Source organism: Lynx canadensis, chromosome C2, assembly GCF_007474595.2.
Source record: "Lynx canadensis isolate LIC74 chromosome C2, mLynCan4.pri.v2, whole genome shotgun sequence".
NCBI lineage: Eukaryota > Metazoa > Chordata > Mammalia > Carnivora > Felidae > Lynx > Lynx canadensis.
The window spans coordinates 91597927-91613206 of record NC_044311.2 but is presented as its reverse complement, the minus strand read 5'-3'; the positions used below and the strand labels follow the sequence as shown (position 1 = coordinate 91613206).

Genomic DNA, 15280 nt, shown 5'->3' with positions numbered 1-15280 from the left:
ATTTGTTATTATAGTTGGTACAATTTAATCCTCACACCAATCCGGTGAGGCTGATAAGAAGTCATATTAAACCCATACTCTGGGCTCCAGTTCCATCTAGATGACTGTCCATTTCTGTACACTAGTGTGTGCACCAGGGTTGAGGGCTGCTCCCCTACCTGAGCTGTGGCTCCCTCAGTTCCTCAGGATCACTCTTCCTGTGAGCTCCATTCTTTTCCTGGGGAGCTCCTGGAGCAACATCTATATTCAGTGGCCCCTAGAAGAAGAATAAGTTTAGTAATTCAGAGATGAAAGCACTTAAGAAATCACTTGGGCAAAATGAGAACTCACTGAACACCAGAGAGAATGAGACACCCTGGAGAAGAACACTCCTCTTGTCGTTCTCTTCAAGTACAGAGTCAGAAGTGAGAATCTTCTGCTCTAAGAGATTAATCTCCTACCTGCAACTCTTGATTAGATTTTCTCCCAGATAATCATTTTTTAATCTCTCTTATTAAAATTTTAAAGGCTTACCGCTGAAATCTGCTTTTTTTCTAGTGGAGGCTCATGGATTTTCCAAAAGCTACTCTGATCCTTCCATTGTTCGACTACTCCCAAACCTTCTCCTCCTTCCCTGTCCTATTCATCTCCATGCTAATTCTCACTACCTCCCAGCTTCAACAGTACACACCGCTAGGCTGTGTCACCAGCCCCACCTATTTTGTTTCTCAGGGCCAAATCTTCCTACAGCTTTCTTATTTCTTGAAGCCAAATCCACAGTCTTAGTGACAGAGTTAAAGCCTCAGTCATCAGTTTCCCACTCACTTTTTGATTTCTCTCCCACCATCTCACTGATCTTTGTCCTTCTAATCCCTTCACTCTTTAATTTTTCTAGGCCTTATTCCCATCTCAGCGAATGCTCTCCTCTCTTCCATCACACCTAATTAATCTTCAGCCTGAGGCACCAGCCTCTCCCATGCTGCTCTTTATGCTTTCCCATTTGCACTCAATTTTGTAACACTTTTCCCAGCCTCTCGCCGCCTTCCAGCTCACCGCTTGCAGCTCCTGGACCTGCTTCTCCAAGACTGCGCAGTGATTAAAAAGGTCAGTGTAGTGCTGCTGGTTCTCACGAAGACTCTGACTGGTATCGCCGAGCTGTATTGAAAGGGTATTTTTCTCTTCGAGTAGTTGAGAGAACTGCAACAGTGGAGAGGGGAAGGACTGTTTCACAAGAAGCAGTGCTTAGGAAGACTCTTGGAGTTTCAAGGATCTAATTTTTTTTTTAATCCAAGACCTTTATTTCAATAATAGTAACAAGAGCATTGTGTGTTCCTTCAAACTGAGAAAACTCAGAATTTTTCAACTGAAAAAGGAAAATAATTCTGGAGAAGTGGTAGGAAACTATTTGTGGTGCCTAGTACATTGACTGGGAAACCAGAAAGCAGAAACCCACAAGCAATCTGATAGTACAAACTATTCCAGGTATGTAAAGGAGAAAGATAGCAGGTTGGGTCCAAGATGAAATAACTCACAAATGACTATAATCCTTAAAAGTTGATGGGGCGCCTGGGTGGCGCAGTCGGTTAAGCGTCCGACTTCAGCCAGGTCACGATCTCGCGGTCCGTGAGTTCGAGCCCCGCGTCAGGCTCTGGGCTGATGGCTCAGAGCCTGGAGCCTGTTTCCGATTCTGTGTCTCCCTCTCTCTCTGCCCCTCCCCCGTTCATGCTCTGTCTCTCTCTGTCCCAAAAATAAATAAACGTTGGAAAAAAAAAAAATTAAAAAAAAAAAAAGTTGATAAGAGATAGAGCTGTTACCTAAAAATTCACACAACCACAGTACTGGGCAGATTCCTCAATGCTGCAGAGAGTTACAAGTTGTCAAGAAGGTAGAAAAAGAAATTATCATGGGTGGTAGGTGGGAGACACAGAAGAAATCCTAAATTTCTATGTACATGTAAGAAACTATACTGGGAGCACAGACTCTCACAGGTGGAAATATTTCAGTCACTCAAAGCAGGACCTTCCTTTACTACCTAAGAGGTAGTTATTCAGTCTTTCCTTGAACATGTCCAGTGTCAGGAGTGCTCACCACCTGACAGAGCAGCCCACGCCAGTTTTTACCAGGTCAAAAACCAGAAAATTATTTTTTCTATTGAATGAAAAATTTACCCATTGTAGCTCCTACGATGACTTGAATTCAATCCCCTGGAACTACAATTCTAATTCCTCACTTGCAGCCTTGTCAGGTTTCAAGTTTTAGTTATGATTAACACCTAGAAATATTAACAATCAGAGATACTTCTCCAAAGTCCCTGCTGTAGGACTGTATGCATTATGTGAAGGGAAACCAGTGTACCTGGACGCATGTTCAATCTTTCCCTGAGTATTCCTTTTGTAATTATTCTGAGTTAGTACTTGTGTGAAAAAGTGGACTCAATGTTCAAAGAGAAGATAAATTTTTCTAGAGATACTCTGGCTGGATGGGAAGGACATTTGATACTCACAGAAAACTAGAATAAGAAATCCACATGGTATAACAAAAATATTTGCATAGCCAAAATAAAAATCACAACAAATAACCTTACCTCTGAAAAGCAAGTTTACAAAGTAATTTTTATTTTTTTTATTTTCTATTTTATTTTTCATCTATTTAATTTAAATTTAATTTTTTTAATGTCTGTTTATTTTTTGAGAGACAGAGCACAAAGGGGGCAGGGGCAGAGAGAGAGGCAGACACAGAATCCGAAGTAGGCTCCAGGCTCCGAGCTGTCAGCACAGAGCCCGATGTAGGGCCTAAACCCAGGAACCATGAGATCATGACCTGAGCCGAAGTTGGACACTCAACTGACTGAGTCACCCAGGCGCCCCAACAAAGTACTTTTTAAAGTATCATCTGATTTGAGAGAGGTAGAGGAATGATTTCTGTCCCCGTTCATAAATGACAAACAAGAGACGATCAGTGACATGCCCAACAACATGTAGCTAATAGATGACAGACCAGGACTCAAGTATGGTTCTTGATTCCAAGTCTAAGGTCTCCCTACTGCATGATGGCATCCCATCTGCGGGTTCAGCAAGGGAAGTGAACCAGGTTATGGTTTTTTGGGGGGAGTATGACAAGTGAGCAAAGAAAAGGATATAAACGTTTGAGAAGCAATACTAATTTGAAGACAGGGGTAGACATGACTACTGGGTACAATGATAACTACTGGGTTCTGAGACAGAGTATTATAGTCTCCTAACAAACAAAAATTAATTTTCCTGGCAACAGTGAACAGTTCAAACTGTACAAAAACAAACAAACAAACAAACAAATACCTCTCAATATTGAAAAAGATGTAAAAAGGCTGAAAGAAAAGGCTTCCAAGAATAATTTTCTTCCAAGAATAATCTTGCCTTGGTGAGGGGCACCTGGGTGGCTTGGTCAATTGGGCGTCCGACTTCAGCTCAGGTCATGATCTCACAGTTTGTGGGTTCTAGCCCCACGTCAGGCTCTGTGCTGACAGCTTGGAGCCTGGAGCCTGCTTCAGATTCTGTGTCTCCCTCTCTCTCTCTGCCCCTCCCCTGTTCATGCTCTGTCTCATTCTCTTTCAAAACTGAATAAACGTTAAAAAAACATTAAAAAAAAAAATCTTGCCTTGGCGAGATTGGCTCTAGGGACCAGATGGCAAAAGTGGCTCTTCCCTACAGAAATACATCCTATCTACTCCAGCATGCTTCCTTAGAGTGTCTAGAATGGCATGGCTGGGGTTTGGGGAAAATCTGGCTTCTTTAGTTCCAGAATGTTAGACACCAGTGAAGAAGCCTACAAATGGAGTGGAACAAAGAGCAGCCCTCTCACCTCTATCCCTGCTATCTAATCACATCTGAAAAGCTTCCTCCTGGAGACATTTTCCTGATGCACATTGATGGGAAACAGAGAGGAAGGTGTTGGAGGATTTGTGGGGAGTTACCTCAATATTACTAACAAGGGATACAGATGGGGAGAGAATGCTGGGGAGCAAGCCTTCCTAAAAGAGTTGGATTTTTTTATTTTTTATTCTTATTGAATAGATTTCACCAATCATTCCCAAGGACACTCCAAGGATGAGGAAGTGGATATGGTCCCATATCTGTGCTTTGAGGGGAGCAACCCAGGCTCCAAGAAAGGTAAATCTTCTGCGTCCTAAGATATGCTATAGCTAAAACCCAGGCTTAATCAGTTCCTACTTACGACCTTGCTTCTGGTCATGGAACTAAGAAATTGAATTTTAGTCTAGTAGGAAACACTTACCTTACTGTTTAGTTGCTGAATTCTCAATTCCTTTTGGTGAATTTCCTTTAAGCTGTCATTGAGCTGAGTCCTAAGAAGTTCTGTCTCATAAACTAGATTTTGTGATCCATCTAGGGATGCCAATGTCTCTGGGGATGCCTGCCAGGATACAAACACTGATGAAATTCCCTCCCAATGCTGTTTATGCTTAATTCCTTCCCTCAGTAAATTCTGTCCACTTCATAGGATGTCACAAGACAGCTTGTCCAAGAGTGGTAGATGGGCACTTGGCTTGCAGGAAGCTGATTCTTCCTGGGTGATGGTTATCTCTAAGTAGCAATCAGCACTGAAATTACTCACCTGTCTTTGGTACTGTACTTTGAGGGCCTCAGTAGGGGAGGAAGGAGATCTCAATTCCCTTATAAGATTCTGTAGATGACTGAGCTGCTGATCTTTATCTGAGATAGCCATAAGGTACTGTTCCTTCATTCTCTTCTCCTGGGTTTCCCAGGAGCTCTTCTCCACCCTACAAAACACATGAAATGATCATAGGCAAAAAATACTTGTGGGACAAGGATGAATAATTACATATTCAAAACAGTAGCATGGGTTGTAGAGATGTAGTAAATATGTAACCAAATTGAAATTTATATTATAAATTGAACTGTACAGCAAGATGATGAAGCTGAACTAAGAAAAGAATTCCAACTGGCAAGACCAAGGATGATTTTATAGAAAAACATTCCAGGTTCCAGGAACATACTGAACAAAAGGCACAAAAATGAACACACACACACACATACACACACACACACACACACACACTGAATTTGGAAGTGGAGTAGCATGTAAAGTGGATAGGGTAGGAATGAGGATGGAGAAGTGAGGTTGGATCATGTGGGGCACTGAGTGCATGCTAAATAAAGCTTACTTTATAAGCAATGGGAAACTACTGTAATTCTTCGGAAAGGTAGTGCCAGATGCAGTCTAATGTCATAGTGACAAAAATACAACTGTAGAGTCTTGCAGGAACTGGGTTCAAATGCTGGCTCTATCATAAACTAGGCATCAGACCCTGAGTAAAGTTTCTTAATCTCTCTGAGTTTCACTGGTGAAATGGGAATACATATCTATTCCTGAAGATAATTCTGAGGATTGAATGAGACACTGTATGCCATGCACCAGACACAGAGCCTGCCACATCATAATCACCCAACAAATATGAGCTGCTGATATTTTTATTCCCTAAAGTTAGCCAAGAGGAAGGCTTCTTTCTGATCCCAGCTAATTTTTTGTAGTACTAGCAAAAACTGCGTCTCTGTCATATTCTTTAGTTCTACTTCTCTCTGTACTGTCTAGAAGAACTCATTAGAATTGTAATCAAATTTCTTCAGTGTCTCTTCACTTTAAATAATGCCCATGTCTCTATTTGTCCCAATAATACAAGATTTTGTTTGAATTGAATCTGACTTTTTTTTTGTCTTTCACTTTAGAAAAAAGGTACAATGGTCCCTTCTTTTCTAAATGGCAAATACCTGTTATGAAATAATACTGCTTTGCTAATAAGTGAGTTGGAATACAGTCAAAATTTTTTCAAAAAGGCAGAGCCAAAACTTAGAAACTAAAATGAAATTTTATTACAAGGTCACTATATGTAAAAGACACAGGAACTTTCAACACTTTCTTTGATATTTGTGAAAAAATGAGAGAGAACAATTTAAGAGCATAATGCAGAAGAAAGACCATAATCTTCCATAAAAAGCTTCAAGCTGCCATTTTTCTGGAAGGTGGTGATGGCATGGAAAGAGACGCCCAAAGGAGAATAGGGCCTAAGAAACAAAGCCGATTATTCATGTAACTCAGCCATTACAGGGTTATACCTCACTTACCCCTTATGTAAGAGAGCACAGGAACCAGAGCAGAATGAGCAAACCAGTAGCTACAAGGGGAAGAGAAAGGTTATGGTATAAATCCAGGCTCTCCTAATAAGCCAACCCTGAGGCTAACAGAGGTTTAAACAAGATGTTCCAGCCTTTTCATATTTGAAAAGCTAATTTCCCCCAAGTATATCAAGAGCAAAAGACAGAGAGCCCTGAAAATATTCAGCTAAAAAAACCTGGTCCTAAAGTCTGGGAATCAAACCTGTGTCTTCATTTTCTTCTTCCTTCTAAATGTGAAGTAAAATATCTTCCTTTCCTCCCCCCAATTTACTCACATTCACTTGAGATATAATTTTACTTTTCTTCAAAATTGCTCAACTGTGGAAGGTCAAGAGACAGAATGAGGGGGAAAAAAAATCAACAGACCAGAAATCATTTTTTTCTCTTCTCTAAGATTCAACTCTATAAGGAAAGTATCCTTTTAGAATGCCCTTTCAGGAAATTTAAAAGGGAAGAGGTGTCTACAGAAAATAAGCCTTTAGAGCTTTGCAGCTCTTAAGTTTATACTGATAACTGGACACTTAATATATTTGTAGTTCCAGGTGACCTGGAGATAATATGGGAGCATCAACTTGATGTCTCCCATATGGTTCCAATCATCTTTGGAGATCCCTAAATTCAAAGGTCAGTTTTACTATGCATTTGGAAAAAGATACACCGAGATCCTGATCTCTTGATAATGCACTGATTCTAAAAGACTCTAACAGAATAAACTCAGGGTAGCTATTCCCTGGGCAGGGAATGAGTGGGGGGAGATAAAGCTGAAACGGAGCAATTCATTTTTTCTCTTGAGATTCAACTCCAGAAAGAATAAACAGAAGAAACTTGTGTTCCCAGAGAGCAAAAATTCAATTTTTTTACCTTTGCAATCATCATTTGGTTAAAAATGTGTACTTTTATTATTTGGAGAGGCTACCAACTCCATGAAATAGGTTATATATATGTTCACTTACAAGAAAGTCAATAAGATGTTAAATATGAAAACCTTTTAGATGTAATTTTACTGTGCAAAATTTAAATTACCAAGTTCTACAAAGCTCTGTAAAGCTGGCTTAAGGTTTATTTTGAAATGCCACGTTAGCAAAATGTATGTTATCTAGGATTGGTGAAGGAACAAATCTCTTGTGTCTGCACATTAAGAGCTGCCTTAGGGCCATTCCAACAATACTTTTATTATATTGCTAACTGCCACGATGGTAGCCCCTCTGTAAGTTGGATAGGAATCTAGACTCCACCTGTATTCTCTGTATTCACTTGCCGATAGCAGCAGGTGAGACAAAACAGGTGCTGCACGATTAGCAGTACTTTCCAACACGGAGATTCTTCTTTTAGTACCAAACTTTGAAAGTTTTGGATTTGTAACAGCAATAAAGTTCCAACAGTGAGGTTGCAACAACAGGATTTGTTTTTACATACTGCTAAGCATTTCTTCTTTACCTTTCTTTTTGGATCAAATTTGTTAGAAACACTGAATTTAAAAACCAGCCAGAAGTACAGTTCTTATTATATTTTTTTCTGCTCTAATAGTACCATATAACACTATTATTCATCTTTAAAAGAAAAGGGCTTGGATTTCTGGATACAGACAAGCAGGAGTGGATGCATATCTCCTTATTTCCCCCACTAAGTATAGATAAAAACCCTGGGAATTATGTATAAAAACAAACACAGGAAGACCCAGAAACATGGAGAGAAGAAATTGGACCAACTAGGGACCCCAGGACATGAGAAATGACACAGCATTGAATTTGCTGGTTTTTCTTTTTGAATTTTATATATCCCAAACTGGGTGAAGAAGGATCCAACAATCTAGAAACACCAGTGAGTACCAAGTAAAGTTTGCTCCCACTTGCCAAAAGACCGCTTGCCAAAAGCCTAGTGAGGCAAATATTAAAGACAGTAATCACTCTATTCTAGGTGAACATCATGGAAAAACCACAGCACCTCCATCCCAAATCAACAAAATCCTAGTGGAAAGAGCAGACTTATATCTTTGCCTAGAGATAACTAGGTGTAATTCACCCTCCTTGCTGGGTGGTGTCAGAAAAGGCCAAAGTACCCTGGACTATCACTACTACCCAGTGGAAAAGAGGTGACTCTGACTGCCCCCACCTACACCCCACCATAGTGTCAATGTAGACAACATGTGGGGTCTAGACATCTACCTCTACCCATAACAAGGTAACAAAGCAGAGGTAGTATCAGAGACAGGTTCCCTGTCCCTGTGCAGGTAGTATCAGAAGAGGTCAACAGAAAGTTTGGACTTTGGACTTCTGGACCAGGGGTAACAAGAGGAGTAGATGTCTACCTATTCAACCACCTTCCTGCAATGTCAGTAGGGACTGAATGAGGAACCTATATTTTCCCCCACTGTCCAGTGATAATGAAATGCCTCTCTCCAAAACCTGCCACCCCCAATGGTATCAATGGAGTCCATGTATGGACCTTGGACTTGTATTCTCACCTAACAATACTGATGCACTACTCCCCACCAAGTGCAGTGTCAATGAAGTACAAATGGGGAACCTGGGCAGCTGTCTCTTCCTGGCAGTATCAAGGCACCTCTTCTCCTGGGGTAACAATGAAGGCTGAGCAGACAGCCCACTGGGCTGCACCCTCCATCTAGCAGTGGAAGCCTACTTAAAGCAGAGAATTTAAGTAAGATTGAGAGTCATATCATCTCCAAGATGTTCAAGATACAACTGAAAATCACTCATCATACTAAGAACCAGGGAAGTTATGACTTGTCTGAGAAAAGAAAATTAACAGATTACAACACTGAAATGACACAGATGTTGAATTAAATGTATAGAATTATATAAGGATTTTAAAGCAGCCACCACAAAAATGCTTTGACAAGCAATTACTAACACACTGGAAACAAATGAAAATACAGAATGCTTCACATTTCTCCAAAGAAAATATTCAGATGGGCAACAGACACATGAAAAGATGCTCAGCATCATAATCTTCAGAGAAAGGCAAATCAAAACCACAATAAGGTATCACCTCATAGCAGTCAGAATGGCTATTATCATAAAGACAAGAAATAGTTAAGTATTGGTGAGGATGTGGAGAAAAAGGAAACTTCATGCACTGTTACTGGGAATATAAACTGGTACAGCCACTATATGAAACAGTACAAAGGTTCCTCAAAAAATGAAAAACACAATACCATACAACCCAGTAACTCCACTTCTGGGTATTTTCCAAAAGAAAACAAAAACACTAATTCAAAAAGATATATGCATCCTTATGTTTACTGCAGCATTATTTACAACTGCAAAGATATAGAAGCAACTCAAGTGTCCATTGCCAGATGAATGGGTAAAGAAGATCTGGTACACACACACACACACACACCACACACACACACACACACACACACACACACACAGACAGGAATATTACTGAACTAAAAAGAGAAGGAAATTTTGTCATTCACAACAACATGGATGGACCTAGAGGGTATTATGCTAAACGAAGTAAGTCAGACAGAAAATGAGACAAACACCATATGATTTCACCTATATGTGGAATCTGAAAAACAACAAACAAAGAAATGGACTCATAAATACAGAGAACAAACCAGTGATTGCCAGAGGGGAGGGGGTGGAGGAGGGATGGCAAAATAGGTGAGAGGATTAAGAGGCAGAAACTACCAGTTATAAAACAAATAAGTCACAGGAATGAAAAGTTCAGCATAGGAAATATAATCAATAATATTGTAATAACTTTGTATGGTGACAGATGGTAACTACACTTATCACAGTGAGCACTGCATAATGTATATAATTGTTGAATCACTATGTTGTACAGCTGAAACTAATGTAACATTGTATGTCAATTATACTTCACTTAAAAAAAGAGAAAACCTCAGCAAAGAAATAGAAGATACAAAGAAGACTGAAATCTTAGAACTGAAAAATATAATATCCAAAACAAAAGCTAATAACTCCATGGGTTCAACAGCAGAATAGAAGTGATGAAGAAAAAAAGTCAAGAATCAGTGAATATGAAGCTAGAACAACTGAAATTACTGAATTTGCAAATAGAGAAAAATAATCATTAAATTGGATTTCATCAAAATTAAAAAGACATTGAGAAGAATGAGAAGATAAGCTGCAGACTAGGAGAAAATATTTGCAAGCCACGTATCTGATAAGGAACTTGTACCTAAAACATATAAAGAACGCTCAAAACTCAACAGTAAAAAAAAAATTAACAACCCAAATAAAAAATGGACAGAACACATGAACAGACATTTCATTAAAAAGAACATATGCATGTCAAATAAGCAACAAAAAAATTTTCAACATTATTAGCCATTATGCAAATTAAAACCACACTGGGATAGCATGGCGTATCTACTAAAAAACTATGATACAGTCACAATATCAAATGCTGACAAGAATACAGCATTCAATATTCAAACTAGATCATTCATATATTGCTGCTAGGAATATAAAATAGTACAGTCCTTCTGGAATATAGTTTTATAATTTCTTAAAAAACTAAACAGACACTTACCATACAACCTAGCATTTGCACTCCTGGACAAACATCTCAGAGAAATGAAAACTTATTTTCCACATAAAAACCTATACACAAATGGTTATAGCAGCTTTATTAATAACACATAAAAATGAGAAGCAACACTCACGTGTGAATGGTTAAAGCAGTATATTCATACCATGGAATACTATTCATCAATAAAAAGAATGAACTATTGATACACAATGTTGATGGACCTCAAAGGCATTTATGATATGTGAATAAAGCTGATTTCAAAAGGTTACATACTGTAGGATTCCACTTAAAATGATGTATGTTTAACTAACTGGAATTTAAATAAAAACTTTTAAAAAATTCTCAAAATGGCAAAATGATAGAGGTGGAGAACAGATTAGTGGTTGCCAGAGTAGGATATTGGCATGGGAGGGTGAGGAAGTGACTATTTTCAATGATGATTACATTTATTTACACATATGATAAAGTTGCACAGAACTATGCACACATACCACACACATACATATGTAAGTGAACATAAAATTGATGAAATCTGAAAAAGGTCTATGACTCACACCCATGTCATTTCCTAATTTGGGTATACTATAGTAATGTAAGATATTACCATTAGAGGAAACTGGGTGAAAGGTATACAGGAGCTCTCTGTATTATTTTTGTAACTTCTTATAAAACTATATTTTATAATAAAAAGCTAAAAAAAAAAAAGAAAACTAAAAGAAAAACAGTCAAAAAGCAGGGATTATCATACCTGAGCTGATGCAGCTCATGTTGCCAGGAGAGATTTTCCTGCCTTAGCTCTTCTTGCATAATCTGAAAATTTTTTGTCTTATCTTGATACTCCTGAAGTTGAGCCTTCAGTGGACGTAACTCAGTGATTTCTTGGTTAATCTGTAAGTATTGCTGCTGCAGATTCTTCAATTCCTTCAGCTTTAACCAAAGGGAAAGTAACAGGGTGATTCATCACATCTCATTCACCCAGCTGTAAGTCATCAGCAGCTCCCTGCTAAGTCAGTCAGACACCACGACAGACTATCAGCACCTAACAGGTTCACTGACATATATTTGCAACATGAATCTCTAAAATGGTGAAATATAGGCAGCCAGGCTGGTGGGAATCACCCCATCAAGTATGATGGAGCTGCCATCAAGGCTATAGGGCCTGACCATTCCTGCAACTTGTACCCCAGCCTCCTGCTCCTGAGGTCCCCAGTTGATTCTAGATCTACAACCTGGACATAGGACAGACCTAGAGGACCTACAGTTTCTTTATGGGTGGTACCTCCGCAGAACAAGAAATGTAAAGATGGATTGACTTTCTATTTAGCCCTGTGCCCTGCTTAGGCTTTTAAACTTTCTTACATGGATATCAACCTTAACTCTAGCTTAGCTAATGTTGACTGTGAAAAGAAGGCAGTGATGCCCAGGCCCAGGGATTAATAAGAGTACTTAGGCTTTGAGGGTCCAACATCCCGCCCACATAGGTTGTGTGACCCTATGTACATTCCTCACACCCTCTAAGCCTTAATTTCCCTTACCTATAAAATTTCCCTTACCTTCCTTATAGTACTTCTCATTAGATTATGAGAATTAACTGACGAAATTAATGGTGGTAGTGGTGATGGTTATGGTGGTGATGGTAATAATGATGATGGTCATATAATGATGGTGGACTTGCCTTTAATTAACAAAACTCTCTACCTACATTCCAGATATATCTTCAAATTATTTATCCCCAGTACTCTTTAAAAGCTTGGTAGTAAGAAATAATGTCAGGACACCTGGGCTAAAAGGGTGCCTTGAACACATGTCTCTTTCACCCACTCTTAGAAACATCATTAAAGGTACAATAAAGGCATCATTTTATAAGCATAAAACACAAGAACAGGAAGAACAAGAGAGGAGTCAGCAACAACAAAATTAATTTTGGAAGCTGAAAAGCAGATGCGTAAGTGGTAACTGACTTAACAGATCTGGGAAAGCCAAATCTTAAGCTGGCAGTAAGGAAAGCCAAGAACCAATGGAACTTACTCTGTAGAATCTTCAAAAGGCTCAGGAATTAACAGCACCAGGTACCTCTGGAAAAGATAGTGATGGGGATAGGGAGAAGGTGGTGGCTGAAATAAGGAGAATTAGATGAAAGCTGCTTAAAAAACAATTACATCCCTAAATACTCCTCTTACTTCCATATCTTTTGTTAACTCTAACAGACAACTAGAGTGTTATTCTTTGGAGAAGGTAAAAGAAGTGTTTCTGGGCCATCAAATACCAGGCACAACTGAAGGGAAAAGTAATGCTCTAAAACAAGGGTGATTGAGTCAATGTATGCCTTCTGAATGCTTGAAGTCTTTCCCCTACTCAGCTTGGACAATGCTGGCACCCAGGCCTTTATCATCCATGCAGGAAATGAGAAGTCTTCTCTAGAAAATCTGACCAGCCCAAGAGGAACTAAAGATACAACATGGGGACCACCCACAAAAAGTTCAGCAAGATCACCCTGCAATCACCAACCTCACAGTTGGTAAGCCCCATCCACAAGCTTTTTAGACCTTACCCTTAAACATGAAGAGTAATTCAAGGATTAACCCCCATCTGAAGAATGGATATCATTAAGTCTGGGATGAAAAGAACTAAAAGAAAAGTAATTCAGAAGAGATTAGCAGGAGGAAGAATATAATACACTTGAAGATTTAACAGAGAATATTGGAAATTAGAAACATTAGAGCAGAAATAAAAAATAAAGAAAAATTCATTATAAGAAAACATCAAAGAACAAAATTACCACCCCTATTCTTGGAGAAATAAGAACATCTATCTATGTGACAAGAAAAAGAAAAAAAAAAAAGAAATACTTAGAAATTAGGAACATGATCATAAAAATGAAAACCTCATTACAAGGTTCTAAGGATAAAAGTGAGAAAGTCTTCCCAAAGTATAGCAAAAAGAATAGAAAGGAAAATTATAGAGCCAATCCAGAAGGTCCTACATCTAAATAACAGGCTTTTCAGAAAAAAAGACAACAGAGAAAAAGGATGGGGAAAATGGTAAAACCGAATTCAAAAGAATCTCCCAAAATTGATGAGTATGACTTCTTGGATTCAAAGGACTAGAGAAAATGATGAATAAAAATAGATCCACATCAAAGTACATTATCATGAAATTTCAGAATACATGACTAAAAACTCTATACATTTCCAAAAAGAAATGAGAGAGACAAAAAGAAAAGGAGATAAAGAAATAGATTATAGATAAAGGATCAGCAATCTGAACATTAGACTCCTGAACCACAATGTAATATAAAAGGCAATAGACCAATGTCTTCACAATTTTGAAGGGGAATTATTTTCAGCCTAGAATTCTATAGCCAGCCAAACTATCAATCAAGTATGAGAGATAAAAAGACATTTTCAATAAATTTACCTCCCCTGTATCTTTTCTTAGGGAGCTACCAAATGATTTCTTCCAACAAAATGAAGACACAAAACCAAGACAAGGAAGACCTGGAATACAAGAAACAGGAGATCGAATACAAGAAACAGGTGAAGGGAGAGATCCTAGGATGAAAACTAGCAGTGCACAGCAACTGGTTCATGTAAGAGCGAGAAAAAAAATCTCCAGAATTTTCTTCATAAATGCAAAACTGATAGGAATAAACACCTTAAGAGGATATGTGGATAAATGGCAGTAAGCCTAGAGGTAAATTATATTGATAAATACAAAGAAAACTAGTAACAACAACAAAAATACAGCTATTAACTCTAAGGGGGAAAAAAGATGCTGAGGAAAATAAAAGTAACATGTCTCAGCTCTTACTTGTAGTCATAAAAATGTAAACACTGGGGCACCTGGGTGGCTCAGTCGGTTAAGTGGCCGACTTCAGCTCAGGTCATGATCTAGCGGTCCGTGAGTTCGAGCCCCGCGTCGGGCTCTGTGCTGACAGCTCAGAGCCTGGAGCCTGTTTCAGATTCTGTGTCTCCCTCTCTGTGACCCTCCCCTGTTCATGCTCTGTCTCTCCCTGTCTCAAAAATAAATAAAACGTTAAAAAATTTTTTTTTAAAAATGTAAACACTGAATACTGAATTAACCAGAATGCAAATTACATCAGTAGAATGGAAAACGGGCTGTATACTGAAAATGTGCATATGTACCATGGAAGCAGAGAGAGGAAAGAGACCTAAATAAATCCCCGTTAGCATAAAAGACAGTCAATAGCTAATACAAAGAATTAAAACTCAAGATGCATTACCAGCATGATATTTAGATACCGAGAAAACACCAAAATAATAAGAGAGTTAAAAGCAAAGTGTCTTGGAAGGAGGAGAATCAGAGTTGGGAGTGCTGTTTTTCTAATCAAACACGTAGAACTGAGTGATATGCAGAATTTAGTGACATAGATGTGCATATAACTTTATTTTTTTAAACAAAAAAGAAAAGCATTTTGTTTGGTTTTAAAACAAAAACATTTTTATGCACTAAATATATTCTTTATTCACTCCTCTAATCCAGATATTCTAAATATTAATCTTGGAATAGACTAGATCATCAGGAAGCTGTGTGTCTGGGACTGTATTTTAGCTGTTTGT

At 38.5% G+C, this 15280-nt stretch overlaps 1 protein-coding gene across 7 annotated transcripts in view; it reads right to left on the bottom strand.

The window, feature by feature from the left end:
• The window catches only part of GOLGB1 (golgin B1), an 89492-nt gene that overhangs the window by 3869 nt on the left and 70343 nt on the right, over positions 1-15280 (bottom strand). For 4 of the 7 annotated variants that reach the window (XM_030329454.2, XM_030329451.1, XM_030329452.1 and 1 more), the window contains 5 exons: positions 11449-11627; positions 4591-4756; positions 4252-4389; positions 1033-1176; positions 159-256 (listed from right to left, as the gene is read on the bottom strand). In XM_030329454.2, the coding sequence (XP_030185314.1) occupies positions 159-256; positions 1033-1176; positions 4252-4389; positions 4591-4756; positions 11449-11627 (725 nt within the window). Of the gene's footprint in view, positions 1-158; positions 257-1032; positions 1177-4251; positions 4390-4590; positions 4757-11448; positions 11628-12728; positions 12815-15280 lie in introns of those variants that run through there. The other 3 variants (XM_030329456.1, XM_030329458.1, XM_030329457.1) reach the window with 3 other exon arrangements.